Below are 22764 nucleotides of genomic sequence, written 5' to 3' on the forward strand. Positions count from 1 at the left end.
GAATCAGGTTTTATTTGATAGTTTGGCCAGATTTCAGCAGCTCATAATAGACAGGGCCCTTTTGCTTCAAACAGACTATTACCTTAGCGCCATGGACATTTGGCTTTGGTGGCAATTCGATTGGTTGGCAGGGCTTTACATATGTTCTCTTAGGCTTGAGGTTATCGTAGTGTATAAATTTTTCATCGCAAGTAATGATTCGTTGCAAAAAATATTTTCTTTTTTAGCGTTCAAGCATCATTTCGGACATTAAAAAGGTCGTGCTTTCAAGGTCAATCAGCTTCAGATGAATTCTGTTGCTTGCAAACATTTTGAAATTGCTGCTTGAGTAGCTCCTAATGATTTTTCAAGCTCTTGTTGATTTTGACAACAATCTTCATGGAGTAATGGCTCCAATTCTTGGCCTTTAAACTTTTTTGGCTATACTGGACGATTTTTGTCTTCCATGTCAAAATCACCACATATGAACCGAACAAACCATCTGTCGCACATTGAAGGCAATACAATTTTTTCAAGTTAAAGAAGTAAAGCAAAACTTCCCACATATGACGATTTGTTGGTACAAGGTTCGATATTTTCGAAGCAAAAAGCTTTGTTGTTTACACTATAAATTTCAATAACTAAGTGAGAATTTTTAAGTCATACATCCAATACGTTGACACTCCGTCTTGTTTAAAACAAAATAGTGCAGCCTTTGATGGACTGCACTTTGTGTCCAAAAACCAAAATTGCGTCAAAAATATTTTTCTGTCGACTGGTAAAAATACAAAAAATACATTCTATTGTCACGTACTTTATATAGATATGGAAGCAAACATTACAAAGCAAAATATTACATTAGAAATGTAACAAGTAAAAAACGCTGGAGGATAGACGACAATAGCTACCTTTAGAATTGCAGGATGGGTTTTTGATTTGATTTCTTTAATTTGTTTTTTGGTTACAATAAGTGTGTATATAAAGAGAAAAAATCTTAAAACGTGCGTTACTACTCAATAGGTATGAGACTGTATATATTGCTGAATATAAGGATAGTCCATTTTTATGGAGTTAAAAAATTTAAATTTAGTTCAATTTGGTGTGATACTTTATACTTTATTGCGGTTACGGAATGGGATAAAAAGTCCTTTAAGTTATATTTCTATCGAACTTGTAACATAAATTTGTTCTAATTATTAGTTTGTATTAGATTATAAACCAGTCCTTACTAAACTACTTCTAAGTAATGCAGATGGTATGAAGTAGTCATTACAAAGCAAATCATTCAGTAGTGACATGTCCTAACCAATTTTCTGCTGGCTCTATTTTATCAAATAAATAATGCTTTGTATCACAGTGCTTTAGAACACAAATAATTAGCTGAGCAACCCTAATGTGCATGTGTTATTAGGCTTAAGTAGAAACATGTGTTTTTTGTTCGTCCTGTGTTTTTTTTTTTTGTTTTTTTGGAAGATGAGGGTTGAAAAGTCGTTACTTTTTAGGTTTGTTTAAACACAACCAAAACAATCTGGATGGGGTTTATGAAACATGTCATGCGGGGTTGTTGTATTCATTCAAGTATTTGTTAATTTCCAATGAAAAATTATAAAATAAACAGAGATTTGTTTGGGACATGAATAAAAAATAGCAAAAGTTATGTTGAAGTGTTGAATAATTGATGCATTAACATGGTTTTATTTTCGATGTTTGTTAGATAAATCAAAAGTTAAGTCTGTTTCATTGTGTTAGATAAACAGTGAAATTTATATACAAATTTAAAAGTAAAGAGACTTTTTGAATATGCCTGTCTTAAATTGGTGTACAATGATTTTGGAATTTACAGCATATGTAACTTAAATTAAATAAAGAGCTTGAGATATCATCGACAGTTTTTATTCATTTAAAAGGCCTATCGATGCCACTATGTATGGAAAATAACCTTGTGCTAACGTCCTTCGTTACTCTGACACATAAATCAATATGAATTTGACTGATTTCGCATTACGCTGAGACTTAAGAAAACCCCACGAGAAAAAGTCTATCGGGGTCAAATCGCACGATCACGTTCGCCATTTCACATCACTTTCACTTGAGATGACATTGCCCTCAAATTGCTCCAACTTATTGAAACCATATGTCGTTGGTGTCTATATCATCCAATTCAGGTCAAAACTAGTTGGCAATCACCGACCTCACCATTGACGGTGATGGCCAGGACAACAAAACATTGTTTTCAAATAAATATGGTCCGATGATCCAGCCCAAAATCCCCACCAAGCAGTGACTTTTTCGGGATGCAATTCGCTTTTGGATCTTCCCAAATTCAACAATTGTGTTTGTTGAGGCATCCATTCATACATAAATGAGTCTCAGCTCGTGGAATGTTGCCCGAACAGAACACCCATTTGGATTTCCACGTTATATTCGTCCATGGTGAACAAAATTAATGAATGACAAACAATTCGATAGTTTCAGCAATATGGCCGCTATCAAAGTTCGGAAACCCCTATTGCACAGTGGGGCAGAATCAAAATTTATTGGAAATAAATCTGGCATTTCTAAACGGCTGGTCCGATCGGTATAAAATTTGAGTTAGGTGTAGCCAAGGAGTATTCGAGTTTAACGTCTTAAAATGGGCCCTACAAATAATCCAGGGGCAGCGCTATGGAGGCTCAAAGTAGGGTACCTTCGACATGTACAATTTTTAAACACGTGCAATTTTTTTGTTTCCCATCCGATTTCAAAGAATTTTATATTTTTCAACGTTAATGTTTCAACATTAAAAAAAACTCTAAAGAGCATGTGTTCAGGATCAAAATCGGAATCTACAAGGTCAAGTTGTTTAGGATGTGTCACTGAAGCACTCCGATTGCTCGCCAAAGCTGTGTTCCATTGGTTTCAACATACGAGAGATGGTTTGTGCGGTTCAGAAGTGGTAAAGGCATAGAGGCCACGAAGATTATTGTCAAACTCAACAAGAGCTTGCAAAATCATTGGGAGTTACTCAAGCAGCAATTTCAAGACGTTTACGAGCATCAGGATTTCTTTAGACCCCTTTTACGCTCACATTATACATTCAATTTGGGCAAGAAATATACCATTTTAAAGGGATTTATTCACAGAAGTGCAGAATATACATACATTTTATTGAAATCGGTTCAGTTTTTTAGGAGTTATAAGCGTTTAAAGATGTTACTAACACATATGCAAAAACGTGTACATGTGAACCTTAAGCTAAAATGTAAACAAAGCAATGCGTGTTTGTCCAATTTGTTGTTGTAAATAAATAAGAGAAACAATTGAACAGTATTGATTTCGCTCTGTTTTAAGTGAGAGTTGTTATAGAAAACAAAGAAGAAGAATTTAGTAATTCAAAGTGACTTAAAAAACTATATTTTGAAGGTTTTTTTTTTTGTTTTGTAACTCCCATATGCATAAACAATTTTTAAATTTATCAAAGGTTTATAAAACAAAATTTCTATTCAAAATTTGTGTTATAAACCTTTGACAAATTTAAAAACTGTTTATGCATATGGGGATAAATATGTAATTGTACATAAGTAAATAGTTATTTTATAAATGTGCAGAACTATAATTGTGACGGTTTTCAAACTTCATACGAATCAATTTCTTATCAAGGCATGAAGTTTAATAAAAAATGGGACGGGTCGGAACATATGGTGAGTCACCTCCCATACAAATTAAATAGTTATTTCTAAATATTTTGTGGACTATAATTGCAAGATTTTTCAAACTTAGTCTAAATGGCTCATTTATAATTTTGCATAGTTTCGCTGAAATTGTTCGGGATTGGAATAGTGGGAATAGTCCCTATACAAAGTAATTAATTTCGAATATATGTAGAACTATAATTGTAAAAGTGTTGAAACTTTTAGCGAATTAATTTCTTATTACTCTGCGGAGTTTAGCTGAATATAGACGGAATTAGATTAAAGGACATAGCACCTCCCATACAGTGTAAATACTGATTTCGAATATCTGGGCAACCAAAATGGGAGGGGTCGGAAAAGGAGGTGAGTCATCTCCCATACAAAGTAATAATTGTAAGGTTCTTCAAACTTTGTCCGCATAGCTCTATTACCATTTTACACAGATTGGCTGAAAATGGTCGGAATTGCATATGTGGGTGTGGCACAAAGTAAATAATTAATTTTGAATATCTGGAGAACTATAATTCTAAAAGAATTTAAACTCTGTATCAATCAATTTATTACCATTCTTCGGTGATTAGATAAAAACGAATTTATTCCTGTCCCCTGTTCGAAGTTTAGCTAAGCATGATCGGCTTAGTAGGAATGACCCCTCCCTTATAAACGAAAGTTACATAAAAGGTTAAAAATGGGTGGGATCAGAGCAGCGGAGTGGTATCTCCCATACACAATTAGTTAGTTATTTTCGAATATCAAGTGAAGTGTTATTTTCGTATTTCTATTCATATTTTTTTAACTTTACTAGGGTAGGGGTAGCGAAGTGCACCGGGTTATGCTAGTTTATATAAAATTTTGTAGCCACAAAAAATTCGGTCACTGATGTAGGCAACAAATTCAGATGCTAGTAATGATTTCTCTGTGTACTCTGCCACTCATTGTGAAGGGTATAAGATGATTGGTATGAGCAGTCCTTTGTAAACATTTGAATTTGCAGACAATTTTTATATTTAATTTTTAAAAATCTACAAACATTGTTTTTAACAGAAATTTTTTTAAAAATTTAATTTTTTGACTCTCTAAACGTTGTACAAATTTGCCATATTTTGAAAAAGTAGGTTCGTGTTCGAATAAAACGAATAAGAGATTTTAACTTGTTCGAATAATTCGATCACACATTTAAAATTAATCGCATTATTCGAATAATGTACATTTTTTTAAAAAAGTAAAGAATGAAGTTTTGATGTCGGTTTTTTAATATTTTATTGTTAAAGAAAAACAAAAAATAACGTTAAAGTTAACAATTCAAGTATTGATAATGTTAAGAAACATTCGAAAACAAAGTCCATCATTAATTTTTCAACAGAAATATTCTGATCAGATTAACTCCCTAACAATCTACAAAACAATTGACTAGCAAACCCTTTAATTTTCGCATTGAAGCTATACATTAAAAAATTTGAGCTAGTTGGATATGATCCTGAATTCAAATACAATATAAACGTATTAGGGACTTTTTAGTCGTTCATTAATTCGGGTTTTAAATTGAGTAACTAATTCTTTAGTAAAGTAATTATTCACTATTTCTAAATTATTTATAAGAAATTGTATTATACCCTTAAGCTCTATCAACGTTGCCTAATCTTTGCTTAATAAGGTGGTCTTGGGGAATTACACAATAAAGGGAATCTGTCCAAAGTTTGATATCATTGTCAGTAAACGTGGCTAATTTGAAGTCAGGCAGTGCATGATTGACGCATTTACAAATACGCAAAAAGTTTATTACCATGTTAGACAAAGATGTTAAACGATGTTCAAAATCATGTAAAAGACGAACTCCATCATTTCTTGCAAAAAACGTTAGTTTGCAATATTTGTGTTTATCATTCGATTTATTAAATATTTTGCAACACTTAAGCACTCGGTTAATAACATCACTTATATGCATATATTTTAAGATCATGGCCTTCATCTATTTCAATATAATCGTTATAAATGTTATCCTCAATATCACTTCCGACGACCGTTTCAAAATCACATTCAACTCCACTTTAATCTAAGTTAAAATTTTGTTTATTAATTGCGATTCTTCTAATATTTCGCCAGCTAAATAACAAATATTTTATTCCGTACCTTTTATTTTCATTGGTTCAATTCCTAAGTTAAAATTTTTTAAAGATTTGTTTTTAGAATTGTAAGTTCTTGCAGTAATATTTATATATTTATAGAAGGAGCTATCGGAACACTCATCTACTGTGATCGAAAGTCTCTTTGTCTTTAGTTATTTGTCGAATTTCAGAAACAATACAATTTTTGTGAGTCATTATTACTTATTTAAATTTGGAATTATGAAAAATTTTAAGCAATTTATTAAATTTAAATATATATGAACATTTATTCGTTTTATTCGATTATTCTACATAAAATTGTTTGAATTATTCGTTATTCGAAAATGGCCATTTTTAATTGTTCGAATAATTCGTAAGAAATTATTCGATTAATCGAACGATCATTAGTCGAATAAATACCCTAGTCACGACATTGGATTTCTTATAAAATTGTTATTTGAAGTCAAAAGTATATGCCAACAAACCCACAATCAATAATGTCTTAACTAAATTCTGGTATATTTATTCAAGTAAAAATTGGGAAAATAAAATAATTTTAAATCATGTGGATTTCATTAATACAAAAAATATAAAAATAATAGCAGATACCCAGCGTGTGCTACTACGCTAAAAGTTCGTTATTAATGAAGGCGTTTTATAATATACATTTTTGTTACCACTTTAATGTAAAACCAAGTAAGTGAGCTATATTCGGCTGTGACGAATCTTCACCAAATTATACTTCAAAATAAAAATTTTTAATATTTTTAGGTAATCAAAAATTTTTTGGTTTTTGCAGTTTTTTAATTTTTTGGAGAAAAAAATTTTTGAATTGTTTTTTTTTTAAATTTAAATTTTTTTTTCTTAAATTTAAATTTAAAATTTTTATTTTTGTTTTTTTCATTTTTTTTTAATATTTAGCGAAAAAAAAAACTTTTGGTGGAAAAAAAAAATCGGGATAAAAAATATTTTTCCGGTTTTGACCCATTGTAGGTCCAACTTACTATAGCCTTATATACAACATTGCAAAGGTCTTTGGAGTATCTATCGTTAGATATCCATATTGTCTATAATAATGACTTGATAATACAGATATAGGTCAAAAATCGAGCATGTCCTGGTATTTTCCTCATATCTCAGCCATTTGTGGACCGATTTTGCTGATTTTAAATAGCAAACTTCTCGAAAGCATGTCTGACGAATTATTGGAGATTTGGATCCCGAAGATATCTGGGGTCTTCAGAAATTTGATTTCAAGACGGACAGACAGAGAGACGGACATGACTTAATCGACTCCGGTATCTATAAGGATCCAGAATATATATACTTTATACGGTCGGAAATGAAAAATGTAGAAATTACAAACGGAATGACAAACTTATATATACCCTTCTCACAAAGGTGAAGGGTATAAAAAGTACCAAAAAGAGGGATCAATTAAACTCGTTATACGTTCAATTTTCCAAAAAGTTGCAAAATACATTTGAAATATTTTTAGAAGGCTTACAATTCCATTTAAGTTTAATTTCTGGGATATGGGATACAAAAAGGTGCCAAAACTTGTTTTACGCCCGTTTAATCCCCTTAAAGTACAAAAATCGAAAAGTATCACACACATGTCCACTTATTTTTTGCATAAATTCAGATTAAGTACCGGATAAGATAAAATTTAAACCCATTTTTTTCAAGACGTACAAACACAGAAAAAATTATATTTCAATTCAAACATTTATCACATACTGAACTGGTTTCAATTATTTCATAATTAAATCAAGTATTCATGTGCTCAAAAACAAAATTTTCTGATATTTTCTATTGAATTTTGAGTTTGATAATTTTGACAATTTTTCGTTATTGATTGAATTTTAAATACAAAAATTATTGAATAGATAATTTTCGTAATTGAAAACACAAAAAATAACAAAAATGTGTTTTCAATTACGAAAATTATCTATTTAATAATTTTTGTATTTAAATTTCATCCAATAACGGAAATTTTATATTCAATTGTCAAAATTATCAAATTCAAAACTCAAAATTCAATAGGAAATATCTAGAAAATTTTGCTTTTGAGCACATGAATACTTGATTCAATTATAAAATAATTGAAACCAGTTCAATATGTGATATATATTTGAATTGGAACGGTTTAAGAAATAGTTTTTTCTGTGAATTTTCAAAAGTTCAAATTTGGGAACAATTTTTGTATGGAAATATTCGAGAATCGGCTTTATGTATGGACCGAATGGACCTAATGTATGATTTTAAGTGTCTAAATCCATCTTCAGAAAATTTATTTTCCAATGAAGCCAGTTTGGAACTAATAAGTCGGATTGTTTCAGAGTCTATAACTGACAATGCATATGTTTTAAATTGTTGTTATTTTGGTTCAAAGTTGGCAAGTTTAACTTCTTTGCCATCTTTTTTGTTTGAAAACAAATTCAACTTAAATAAAACTTAATGTTAATCTTAACTTTGTTTTTGCAAATTTTATTATTCACATTGCTTTTTTTAATTAAAATTTTTTTATAAAAATTTCTTATGGTTTTCTCTATATTTTTTCTGTACTTTCATATGCTGTGGCAGTTATTAATTATATTCATCAGCAACGGTAATGTCAACAGCCAAAAGGCTGGTTTTATCATTACGAGGTCGCAAAAATTCTGAATGTAATACAGCGACTTCGTCAACACGTTTAGTATCGGCTGGTGCCTCACCAGGCCATGAGCTGGATGAAATTGCTGTAGTTTCGGGGACAGGTGAATCAAGTCATCATTTTACTTATGGTGGCATCGGTGCAAATATAATTAATGGACCCCGCTATTCAACAGGTATGTTTTATCTAACAATAACTTGTAATTATTTATTTTTTGTAATAGTATTTTCCTTCCTCCAACAAACACTGTTTGTATATGATAATTCACCAAAAACATTAAATAATAACAATTCTTGGACACTTTAAATTTCTTGTAGTCAGCAAAAGATAATGTCAAAAAATTTAAATAAACCACCCTCTAAATACTTTTTTTGTACCTTAATCCTGTAGTTATTTATGTTTTGTAACAGGTAGAAAATGTACATTTTATTAAGCCCTACTCATTCCTATTGTTTTATTGTTGGTTGGTATTTGTGTTTAAAGTGTATATACACTGTTTCCTGGCACATAACTTTAAACACCTACCAAGACTTTTGAATACAGACACCACCGTGTAGTATTTGTAAATGTATGATTTTCCAAAGAAAATGTTAACTTTGTATATTGTTTTCTCCATTTTTTGCACGGCTATGTTTAGTAATGGTTTTGGAAAGTTGTGTAATTTTTATCCTAAATCGTAAATTAGTGGTCATTTGCTTTTCTCTACATTATCATTGACAACTCATGCTCATTTTGTACTCCCTGCAGTGCCCCAGAACGTGTATACATACCTGTTTTTCCTTTATATCTAATCTCATCTGTGCTATACTGCGTGTATTATCACTGTCAAGTAGGTCCTTTGTGTGGTGTCCACTATGTATAAGATTATACGTTGCTATCATTGTAGGTATGCGTTTGCGTATGCCTTCCTTATCTATGTCCTACAACAATTTATCATTTTCACTTGGCTGGATTTTAAACAGTAGTAGCAGCACTAGCATCAGAAAAGGACACGGAGGGAAGTTGCTGTGTGGCAGTAAATGAAATGTAATACAGATGCTTGTAATGAATGGGTCTTATGTTGTATTAACTTGAAACAAAGAAAACATAAATATTATTGATCAATATTAAACAAGCTTTTTTGGAAGTTATTGTAATTTAAACAAAAATTTTAAATGTGTAGGCAGTGAAAACCTATAAATGGAGCGAGCTGCTTTTGAAAGAAAAGAAGCTCGATGCCTTTAGTAAGCCGAAACTTAAGTGTAATGAGGGATATAGATATTGCATATTGTAATGAATTAATAAAATTTGTATAACAAGATATTTACTTTTATTTTGGATAGTTAGTAATAAATTTTCGATACATATATATTTATCCCTCTTACTGTTATCTGGAGCATAGGGCTGTAATAATTGAATTCCAATTATTTTTATTAAATGCACGATTTTTAATTCATTTAGACCTAAATTTATTGTTGCGACAACGATCTCATTTTGCCGTTTGCTTCCTTGAGGCGCCCAAATTTCAGAAAAGTCAAAAAATTTATTTTTATTTTGAAGGTTTTTTTAGTAGGTAATAAAAAACCTTAAAAACAACTAAGAGAGCTTTATGTGACTGTGCCGAATCTTATATACCCTTCACCAAATTTTACTTAAAAATATTTTTTTTTAAATATTTTTATTTAAACAAAATAAATTTTTTTTTAAATTGTTTTTAAAATTGTTTTTTATTTTTTTAAATTTTTTTTTAATTTAAAAAAAAAATTTAGACAAAAAAAATTAGTTTGATGAAAAAAAAATTCGGGTTAAAAAATATTTTTCCCGATTTTGACCCATTGTAGGTCCAACTTACTATAGCGTTATATACATCGTTGCAATGGACTTTGAAATATCTATCATTAGATATCTATATTGTCTATGTTAATGACTCAGCAATCCAGATATACTATGTAGATCAAAAATAGGCCAAAAATCGAGGTTGTCTCGGTTTTTCCTTATATCTCAGCCATTTCTGGGCCGATTTTAAATAGTAACCGAGCCGGAATAATTCCCGATGTAGTGATGTATGAATCATTTATGTAAGTTATTTGGGGGCTACGGAAAGTTGATTTCAACATACAGACGGACATGGCTATATCGACTTCGCTATCTATAACGATCCAGATTATATATGCTTTGTGGGGTCGCAAATGAAAAATGTAGAAATTACAAACGGAATGACAAACTTATTTATACCCTTGCAACTCATGGCGAATAAAAGTTGAGAAAAAATATTTTTTTTTTACTTTTTCTGAAATTTGGGTGCATCGAAAATGATTTTTTTGATATGTCGAAGTAGACATTTTTTTCCTCATGGCAAAAGCTATTGAAAAATCGGTAGCACAATATCGATTGCTAAATCGACCCATCCTAATGCGTATAATTTTACGTATACAGTTACACATAAAGGTTTAAATTGATTAGCAGTCAAGTTCCATGACTCACATCCATAAAGTAGGGTTGAGGTTACCTTAGAGTTGAATAGACACACTTTTGTTTTTTGTGATCTAATGTTCACAGAGAAAACAGAGTCGTAGTGGCAACCGAATTTGTCGGTTCTAGCAACAGTTAATAGGGATGATTTTCGGTTGCAGCATCCAAACTTTTGTTATCTCTTTTAATATTTTGTAGCCACAACTATAAAATTCGTTCATCAAGGCAGAATCATTCGATTGGCAAAAAATTCGGTTGCTACTACGAATCTGTTTTCTCTGCGTTCGACTTCCTCACCGGTTTCAGATGTCCGAATGCTTGCCGGGTTTCGTTCCTGATTTGTCAACTTCTTCGATGACTTTGTCTTGTATGCGAATGTATTAAAAATTTGCTACGTTAATACTCAACGATTTAGTTTTCTTTAGGCCGACTTAGCTTGCCTCTACTTGCACTTGCGTCAGTTTTGCTTGCATATCTGAAAAAGTGTGTGTGAGGAGACATACATATATCCTCAAGTCTGTGACTGGTAGCTCTTTGCATCACTATGTCGAGCTCACAATTAAATACAAAGGGCCAGAGCTCAGTGGGGCAAAATCAAAATTTTTTGAAATAATTCGAGTTTAAATTATTAAGATGGTCAAAACAAATGCTGCCAGTTTTTTGTTTCCCATCCTATTTCAAAGATTTTTATATTTTTCGAAAGCGCTTGGCTAGGTCTTGCAAAAACTTTTTGCATGTACTATTCATTTCTTACAATTTCCGAGTTATAAGCATTTGAAAATTGAAATTTAAAAATTTGTCCATACCTTGGTCCGCTTTTTTTTAAAACATAGGGCGTTCTTTTGTACCGAATAGACTGGAAGTTTTTTTTATTAGTTAGACAACTAAATTACCAATAATATACAAGACATTTCAGAGCAATATCAATTATAGATCCAAAAATAAACGATTTGCAATTTAAAAATTCAAAAAATACTTAGTAGGTTTTTGCTGTTTTTGGGCGAACTTAACTCTTTTTATTAAAAAAATACTTTCCTTAAGAACATATAACAATTTTATGTTTTCTGTAAGCAATCTTTACTGAAAACATTGTGGTGTAAAAAACATTTCCTATTTTTCAATTATGTCGCCCCTACCAGCTTGGGAATTTGACATATTTTTATCAAACTTTGAGCCTCATGTTCTCAAATCCCAAAGTTCGGATTAGAAAACGGAAAGCAGTTTTGGAAACCTTGATGTATTCCCTATTTATCTCCAAAGTATTTTCCCAGCCGCAAACGAAATGTGGACCGTATGGACAAAATTGTAAAAAATGTCATTTTTGAGATTTTCGCTCCATTTTCTAGGAATTGCGGGATTCCCTTTGATTTTGAAAAATGCTGTAAATTTCATTGAATTTTGTTAATAAATAGAGATTTTATTACATATTACTTATTTATTAAGTTTCTAAAAATAAAATTTGTATTAAAATGTTGTAATGTGATTGTAAATATTAGGAACAATTTGATCCACATTTATTTCAAACTAATGTTTTTGTTCAAGTAAGTTAATGTTTGGTCTTGCAAATAAAATTTCTCAATTAGATTCAAAAATATGAAACTTTAAATTTTCGTCCTTCAAAAATATTGCACTTTTTTATTAGCAGATTTCTAAAAATATAAAATAAAATTTTGTGAAAAAGGAACTTATCACTTTTGTACACTAAGCTAACGATTTTAAAAATGTTTAATGAATATCGATTAATTTTATGAATATACAACCTTTCACATGAGTGGTAAGGGTGTATATAAGTTTGTCATTCCGTTTGTAATTTCTACATTTTTCATTTGCGACCCCACAAAGTATATATATATATTCTGGATCGTTATAGATAGCCAAGTCGATATAGCCGTGTCCATCTGTCCGTCTGCATGTTGAAATCAACTTTCATTAGCCCCCAAATAACTTACATACATGATTCAGACATCAATATATCGGGAATTCTTCCGGCTCGGTTGCTATTTAAAATCGACAAAATCGGACCACAAATGGTTGAGATATAAGGATAACCGGAGCAACCTCGATTTTTGGCCTATTTTTGATCTACATATATCTGGATTACTAAGTCATTAATATAGACAATATGGATATTTAATGACAGATATTTCAAAGTCCATTGCAACGATGTATATAAGGCTTTAGTAATTTGGACCTGCAATGGGTCAAAATCGGAAAAAAAAATTTTTCAACCCGAATTTTTTTTTTTACCAAAAAAATTTTTTGTCATCACAAATAAATTTAAAAAAAAAAAATTGGAAAAACATTTAAAAAACAATTTGGAAAAAAATAAAAAAAAATTTTTTTTTAAATTTCAAAAACATTTTTGAAATTTTTTTTAATTTTTTTTACCTAAAAATATTTAAAATTTGTATTTTAAAGTATAATACGGGGAAGGGTATATAAGATTCGGCATAGCCGAATATAGCTCTCTTACTTGTTTTAAAATAATCTATGAGGCGTATACGCAATATATAGAATTGTGTGTATTGAATATTAAGTATACGCCATGTATATTGATCTAAAATACTAGAAAACAAGTTTTAAATCCCGATAGAACTTACGAAAGGCTTAACTGTCTAAAAAAGTTAAAGAATATTTGATTAAAATTTAGTTTTTGAGGTTATTTTTACAATTAGCTCTTAAATAGAATTCAATTATTTTAGTTTACTCATAACAAAACACATTGATAAAGGCTGGTCATTATGCGTCTTCACATGAATCAAATTACAAGTATTTTTAATCACAATAAATATTTTCTATATTAACAACTAAAAAAAAACATTTTAAAATTTGGTCTGTTCAATAAAACAATTAGTTGTTCTTTTTCAATACAAATTTCAAATTTGTCTGGTAAATTTTTTAATAATTCGCAAAGACAATTCAAATATTTTTAAGGTCTGTTTAATACCTCTATCTTGATACTGAATATATCTTCAGTTGATAATATTTATAATAACAGAAATATGATAAAATAAGATGGATAAAATATTTTCCAACAAGAATATTATATAAAACTGCAGCGACGACAGTAATTGTGAAACGTATTATAAATAAATCAAATCCTTGTTGATTGGAAAAGTTATTAGATGGAATTATTACCAATATTACGACTGCTAAAAATATAACAGTTGTAATATAAGACACATAATTTAAAACTGGTCATTGCTTAATTAATATCTTCAATATTAACAAATTCCTTTTATTATAACGAAATAATTTATTATTAAAAACAGTCAGCTAACAAAACCTTAGCATTATCATTAACATGACATAATTAATAGTTTACCATAATTGTTATAAATTATTTAAGCTACTTTATTACACAAATATTAAGATACAAATCATTAGTTACAGACATTAATACATATATTTAGCTAGAGTAACATATACAAAAGGTAGTTTAATATAAACGTTATAATCCGTTTAATGTTTGATATGACATGTAAAGAATTATAGTTTATGCTAAAGAGAATATGAACAAAAAAAAATAAATTTAGAAACATTGTTACATGTGTATCATACTAATAGACTCTGGGGGCCAACTTGTTACAAAAGTGTACAGGAGATGAATATCGATACATATACATTAGGATGGCCCCCAATTAAGATGTTGTAAAAGGTCCTTTTATAAGTTTTTTTACGATTTTTTTTGTATTTTTCACAAAGGAAATATTTTTGAACTTACACGAATTTGCATTAGCGATTATAATTTAACGGTATGTAAGGACTGCCTGCAACATTTATCATGTTTTTAAACATGTTCATCAGTAGAAGCTTCTACTTATCAACAATGTTGATAGCATGCTGTTATTAGCATTGTTTGTAAGTATGGCAACACTTATTGTTTAACCTGATAACATTAACATCGAAAGCTCTAGACTTGGAATATACTAGTTTCGTCCGTTAAGATAATTTTAGAAGATTCACGAAAGATGATGCTATCCATAAATAGTGGCAGAGATTGCAGTCGTTAGTCAGTTTATTATATGCGCATCAACTGCATTGTTGTACATTATAAAGTGTAATTTACGTGTGTGTATATTAAAAACACATACAGTGGTTGACAAAACAATGGAAACTTTTCCAAATATTTCATTAGTGGCCTAAAATCTGAAATAATTTTTTAAAAAATTTTAACTTTTTTGTAGTATTTTATTTGTATACTTTTATTAACTTAATTTAACAAAAAACAAAGGACATAATTAATTAAATTCTAAAAATGAGAAAACAAAGTTAAAACATTTCTTTATTACGGCATTGACAAAACAATGGAAACTTAGGTATTATTTTAACAAATATGGTCTAAACTTTGCAATAACTCAATATTTGGTTGGGTATCACTTATTTTTTATAACCGCTACACATCGACGATACATTGAACCAATTAAAGAGTCAATGGTCTCCTTTGAAATATTTTGGCATTCCCTTATAACCGCCTCCGATAAATCTTCATTCCTGGTGTAATTTTGGGTCTTTATTTTAAGATCTACAATTTCCCATAGATTTTCTATGGGATTGAGATCTGGCGATTGGGCAGGCCACTTCAAAACACGCACCTCGTTGGATTGTAACCACTCGGTTAAAACCCTTGAGGTGTGTTTCGGGTCGTTGTCGTGTTGGAATCTCCAAACTAGGGGCATATTTTCCGCAGCGTATGGATACATAACATCGTTTAAAATGGTTCTGTATCCTATACCTGTCATGGTATCTTTTATAATATGAATTGGTCCTATACCTTGCCCTGAAAAACATCCTCATACCATAATATTGCCACCGCCAAACTTTACAGTCTTATTTGTGTACTTTGGATCTAATCTTTTTCCCTTTGGTCGTCTTACAAATGTTCTCCCATCACTGCCTCTTAAATTGTATTTGGATTCGTCGGAAAAGAGGACAGTATTCCATTTCTGTATCGACCAGGTTAAACGTTCCCTGTCAAATTGTGGACGAGCAGAACGGTTATTTTTAGAAATGAGTGGTTTTTTTACAGGACGCTAGCAACCAATACCAGCTTCATTTGCCCTGCGACTAACTGTTCGGGTACTTATTTCTAATTTTAGGCTATTAACAACCTCTCGAGGAGTTATTTTTGGGAATTTCTTGAACTCTCTCGCTATTAAATTATCTTGTCTAGGAGTAGTCTTACGAGGTCTTCCACCTAAATGTTAAGTTTTTACAGAACCGATCTCACGAAATTTCATTATAATTTTTGCAACTGCTGATTTATTTATTGAATATTTGCCACAGATACTTTTTTGTTTTACACCATCTTCCAAATCGTTAATTATTTTATTTTTCAAGTCTTCACAAATCTTAACTTTAGCCATTTTCATTAACTTTGAAAAAAAGCAATTATGCGAAAAACTTTGAAAAAGAAATTGTGAAAAATTACCAGAATTTAAAAATAAAATAAAATAACTGTAAATTGGATGCTTTTTACATCGTTCTTTTAAATATTATTTTCGTTTTACACTTCTTTCTAGCGGAAGTTTAAAAGTTTCCATTGTTTTGTCAGTAGCGAAGTAGTGAATATTTTTAAGTTTGTTCCCTTTTTTCAGAATATAATTAATTATGTTGTTTGTTTTTCAATTAAATTATACAAGTAAAATACTAAAAAAAAAAAAATTATTTTAAAAAAATATTTTAAATTTTGGTCTACATATGGAATATTTGGAAAAGTTACCATTGTTTTGTCAACCACTTGTTAAAGTTGATAACATTAACATCGAATGCTATAGAATTCGCATAAACTAGTTTTGTCCGTTAAGATCATTGTAGAAGATTCACGAAAAATGATGCTGTCTATAAATAGTGGCAGAGGTTGCAGTCGTTAGTCAGTTTATTATATTCGCTGTTAGAGTTAACATCAACTGCATTCTTGTACATTATAAAGTGTACTTTAAGTGCGTGTATATTAAAAACACATATGTAGTGACTATTTAAACTGTTGTTGTTGTACATTTGAATAAATAAAGAGTTGTTGCAATTTTTAAACTACTAAACTGCTTTTATTTGCTACCAGAAGTATCCGGTTTATTTTAAGGATATAAACCATCGTTTTTAAAAGGTAAAAACGTAGCAATATGTTTCCTTTAGGAGAAATATGAAAAAAATCATAAAAATCTGGAACATGATCCTTAGATCAAGCTCACCATATATTAATGCCATGACAAAGATTTTTAGAAACGGTCTCCTCAAACAAACTAAACTTTAATTTTAATTGGGAACATCGTCAACTTATTTTTCCTCTGTACAAACGAGGCCACCCTAATATTTTCATATATATATGTATAACTATGTATTCCAGTGTATTATGTATGTAAACTTATATTAAGGTTATGTTTGATAAACAAAACTATAGCTACCTTTTAGAAATTTAAATTTATTAATTTTTTTTTAAAGAAAATATTAAATCATCTGTATAATCATATTGAACATGAAAAATTAAGTAACTATTGATGTGTGTATGCTGTTACATGTGTAAGATTAAAGGATTCTAATATAAATTTATGTTTTTTTAGATGCTGGCCCTTTAACGAATGAATATACATATTTAACATCTTTATCTGCCAAAATGACTATGCGTAGTTTTTTAAATATTCAGTATGAGTATTAAGGGTATATACATATAACTTTGTCATTTCATTTTCGATTTCCACATTTTTTGTTTGTAACTACATAAAGTGTATATATATATTCAGGATCGCTATCAATTTTCCGAAGACCCCAAATAACTTATCAATATTTCGGGTATAGTCCTGGTAAAATCGGCAATAACATGTCTTAGTTAAAAGCAAAACTAAGGCGGTATATATAAGTTTGTCCTTCCGTTTGTAGTTTCCAATTCAATATAATTTTCCGACCTTATAAAGTATATATATTCCGGATCCTTATATATAGCGGAGTCGATTAAGCCATGTCTGTCTGTCCGTCCGTCTGTTGAAATCAACATTCCAAAGCCTCCAAATAACTTACACACTCGATTCATACATCAATATCTCCGGAATTCTTCCGGTTCGGTTACTATTTAATATCGAGAAAATCGGTTCACAAATGGCTGAGATATAAGGAAAAAACCAGGACAACATAGATTTTTGACCTACATATATCTGGTTTACTATGCCATTAATATAGAGAATATGGATATCTAATGATAGATATTTCAAAGACCTTTGCAACGACGTATATAAGATAGTAAGTTGGACCTACAATGGGTTAAAATCGGAAAAATATTTTTTAACCCCAATTTTTTTTTTACCAAAAGTTTTTTTTTCATTAAAATCTAAAAATAAATTTAAAAAACCAAAAAAAAAAAAATTAAGATTTAAAAGAAAAAAATTTTAAAAAACAATTGGAAAATTTTTTTTTTCCAAAAACTGAAAACAACAACTTTGGAACAAGGGTTAAACTGTTCTGCAAAACAATTATACGTGAAATTTTACTATAAGTCCCTGAGTACATCAAAACGGAAAATTCAACCAGATAGTCAGAAAGACATAACAAAAGAGAGCATAGGGTTAATGTATTCTACAAATTTATGTAAAATGTTACAAAGAACATTTTTGTATAGTATGTTAACCCTTTAAATCCCCAAGGCATGGGTCTTGTTTGTCCTTCTTTTAAAAAAGAGCAACAATCACCATTAAAACATGGATTTAATGGGTTAAAATGTTCTACAAAAATATTGTCCGTGAAATTTTACTATAAGTCTCTGAATACACCAAAACGGAAAATTCAATCAGAAAGTCAGAAATAAGACACAACAAGAGAGAGCTTAGGGTTAATTTCACATTTATTAAGAATTTTATTTTAAAGTACCCCAAAAAAAAACATAAAAATATTTAAAATTTTTATTTTGAAGTATAATTTGGTGAAGGGTATATAAGATTAGGCACATTTCCCTGACAATTTTGCATAAATGTGGCTTAATTTCGTTGCTGCATTGTTCAATTTTCTCCTGTAATGCTAGGCCTAATATTATTTGAACTATAAAAATAAATTCATCTATGTTAAATTAGGGGCCAGTTCTGATCACCGAAACATCAAAGTTTGAACAAGTCGTCCACATTAGTATCCTCCAATTTAGGCAGAATGAACTCTGTTATAATGTCGCGATTGAAAAAAAATTATTCAGTAAAATATTAGTTGTACTCAGTTTTAGTGACACTTGAAGCATGAAGGCATATATGAGTGAAAAGACCAATCCGCCTGTCTGTTGAAATCAACTTTATGTAACCCACACATTACTTACAAACATGATTGATACATCAATATATCGGGAATTCTTCCGGGTTGCTATTAAAATTGAGAAATCGGCCCATGAATGGCTGATATATAAGGAAAATACTGGGTCAATCTCGATTTGTGGCCTATTTTTTTAATCGGACCTACAATGGTTCAAAATTGGAAAAACTACGTATATAAAATAGTAAGTTGGACCTACAATGGGTCAAAATCGGAGAAAATGTTTTTTAACCCAAATTTTTTTTTCACCAAAAGTTTTTTTTTTAAAATCAAAAAAAAAATTTTTAAAGTTTAAAAGAGAAATATTTTAAAAAACAATTCGAAAAAAAAATTTAAAATTTAAAAGAAAAAAATTTTAAAAAACAATTGGAAAAAAAAATTTTTTGTCAGAATTTTTTTTTACCAAAATTTTTTTTTTTTATCAATTTTTTTTTTCACTAAAAAATTTTTTTTTTTTAAATAATATTGTTAGCTTATAATAAAACTTTTTTAATATAGTTTACTCAATAATATTTAAAATTTTTATTTTGAAGTATAATTTGGAGAAGTGTATATACGATTCGGCACAGCCGAATATAGCTGTCTTACTTGTTTTTAGTTAAATTTCATGAACTGATGAGTAATTGAATCATGTAAAGTTTATGACTTTCGCAATTATATTTCTTTAGATATTCGAATTTACTATTTATTTTCTATGGGAGGTGTCATGCCCAGTAATATAATCTCGCCTATTTTCAGTGAAACTCCGTGTAGTGATATAAAATTAATTCGTATAATGCTTAAATAATTTTACGATTTTAGTTCTTCAGATATTCGTTGCATTTTCGGTTAAACTTCATGACTGTTAGAATATGGTGCGTATAAAGTTCAGCAGATATTCAAAAATTACTATTTGCTTGGTATGGGTGGTGCCACGCCCAATTATCCATTTCCGCCCATTTATAATTAAGCTGTGCACAATCCTATTGTTTCCGCTAGATATAAAGGAACATATCGTCAGAATTTTAAGGGATCGGTGCTGTGGTTTAGCTTTGTTAAGCATTTATATATACATATGTATATAGATATTGGCTTTAATAATTAAACTTGCTTTATTTCATTCTCTCATTTTATTTTACATTCTATTTGGATTATTTCCTATGTAAATGCACTTCGAAAATATTTAATTTAAATTGCCAATATTTACATAATATTTTTTAACGAGTAGTTTTGCCTCCCTCTTCTTTACCTTACTTCCTCAATAATTTAACTGCGTACAAAATTGTTTAAATTTTTGTTTATTTAAAAAATTGTATTTAATTTTTTATTTCGCCTTTTTTTAAAAAAACACATGATAAACTATTATCATTAGTTCACTGTCTAAGTGTCGCTATACATTTTATCTATTAATGCTTGCAATGTGGATTTACATTTCATTTTAACCAAAATGACAGACATTTTATAAAAAAATTTAAAAAAACACACACACAAATATTTCAAATATTATTTGCCAGCTATACTTTTGCTATAAAAAATTGCAATTTAAATGCAAACAAAAATAATAACCCACAAAAACTATCACTATTTTCAAATACACCCTGGGGTAAAATATATCCTAAAAGAAAAACTAAAAATAATATGAAGCTCAACTCTACTCAAATAATACAAACTAAAAATAAACACGTATTGAATGTGCTAAAATAAATATCACCAAATATTTATACATAAATTTAAAACTGAAAAATATAAATAAAATAGCATTAGCAAAACCATGTATTTGAAAATAATAGAAAAATATAAATTGCCCTTTATACAGAATTTTTTGGTATTTTTACAATGAGGGGGGCCATTTAATATTGTGTGTTTTTAATGGTTATAGATTTATGAAATTAGAGAAAATCTTGCTGAAACTAAATCAGAAAATAAAAATAAGGGGTCCACTTATTGTGATAAGGTTATTAGCTATCATTTAGCACCATATGCTGGAAACAACTTAAAGATTCCTTTGTGAGAGAAATTACATATTCAAATCGAACTTACGCTCTCACTCGCATTTATATTTAAGATGTTTTTCAAGTGGATAGTTCATGAAACTCTTCATAAATATTTGTATGTTTTTAGTTTACGATTTCAGAAGTAAAAGTTTAGCATCCATGGATTTCATATTTTGAAAGAGTATTAAAAGGCTTTATTTAATTCTGCATTAGATATCATCATGATTAAAATAACATTATGCCCTACAATATCATAACTATATTCCCCTTTCGCCCTTAAGATTGCCCATCTAGCCTCATAATTTATTCCTTTTGGCGTAAGTAACGCCTGTGATAATGACACTTACTTATTTCTTATTTTCTTCATTCTTTTGAAAGAACAAAAATGGCAAAAAATTAAAGAAATGCTGAAAAAATCTATGCATTTTAAATGTACAATTTTTTTAAATAAATACAAAAATAATGGACATTTATAAAAAGGGTTTAAAGTGGCTAAAATAATGGTCTTAAAAAGTATGTGTGAGAGTAATTCTATGTTCATTTTCCAATTTATTTGGAAAAGTAGAATTTGTAAAAGGTTGGAAAATATTTCAAATGTGCGGTAATTTAGATTTTAACCTTAGTTGGGAAGATCATTTGCATAATATTTAGAGGCATAAAAGTATGTTTAGTAGGAATTTTACCCAGAAAAATTAAATAAGGTCTTGCGTTTCCTACCACCAATCATTTCATATTTATTTTTCATCGAATTTTCTTTATAAAAAAGGACTTTTAATGTCAAGTTTCCATTCAACATTTTGCTAACAGCAATAACATGATAAGCCACAAAAAATATTATGAAAAATTTGTTGTGGCAATAACAAGTTAGTCACATTTTAAAAAACCATATCTACAGAGTTTTGAACATAAATTTTTTTCTTTGGCATGTGATAGTTGTCTAACTATTATGTCAAAAATCGTTAATTATACTTTTATCTTTACCAATATTAATTACTTTACTTAAAGCTGTAAAAATCAGTGTTTAAAAAACTAGACTACAAGTAGCAGTAGCAACGAAAAAACACAAGTAGTCTTGTTAAAAAAATAATAAAAACTCAGAGTCAATCAATTACTACTACTACTGTAACCTACACATTTTGGTAGCAGTAGTTGTAGTAGTACCAATAAAAGAAAAATTTAAAAGTAGCAGAGTAATTTATTTTCTATTGCTACCTTAAAAAAAAGTTTTGATGTAGCAGAGTCATTAATTTTTTATTAATTCTGCTACTTTTAAAATTAGGAGTAATAGAAGTAGCAGCTAAGTAGCAGTTGAGGTAGCAATAAAATAAGTCAAAAATAAAAATCTTCAGCAAAAAAAATATATTGTGTGTTGTTGTTGTAAGTTGGTCGTGTTGTAAACAAAAGTTCGGCTTTTTTGTTATACACACAGACAACACGATCTTTCTGTTAGCAACACGAACATCTGAGACGAATAATTCTTTCAAACACTCTCAAAACAAAAACAACATACAGTGTTTAATTCTATCAATTTTGGTGTTATGAATGAAGATTTTCTTTTTTGACTACTTTTATTGCTACCTTAACTGCTGCATCAACTGCTACTTAACTGCTACCTTATATCTAAATAATAAAAATTAAAACTCGAT

At 29.4% G+C, this 22764-nt stretch overlaps 1 protein-coding gene across 1 annotated transcript in view; it reads left to right on the forward strand.

The window, feature by feature from the left end:
* LOC135961581 (cyclic nucleotide-gated channel rod photoreceptor subunit alpha) overlaps positions 1-22764 on the forward strand; it is a 494477-nt gene that overhangs the window by 193891 nt on the left and 277822 nt on the right. The window contains exon 2 of the mRNA XM_065513094.1: positions 8342-8586. Within this exon, the coding sequence (XP_065369166.1) occupies positions 8370-8586 (217 nt within the window). The 5' untranslated portion in view covers positions 8342-8369. The remainder of the gene's footprint in view (positions 1-8341; positions 8587-22764) is intronic.

Source organism: Calliphora vicina, chromosome 5, assembly GCF_958450345.1.
Source record: "Calliphora vicina chromosome 5, idCalVici1.1, whole genome shotgun sequence".
Classification (NCBI taxonomy): Eukaryota; Metazoa; Arthropoda; class Insecta; order Diptera; family Calliphoridae; genus Calliphora; species Calliphora vicina.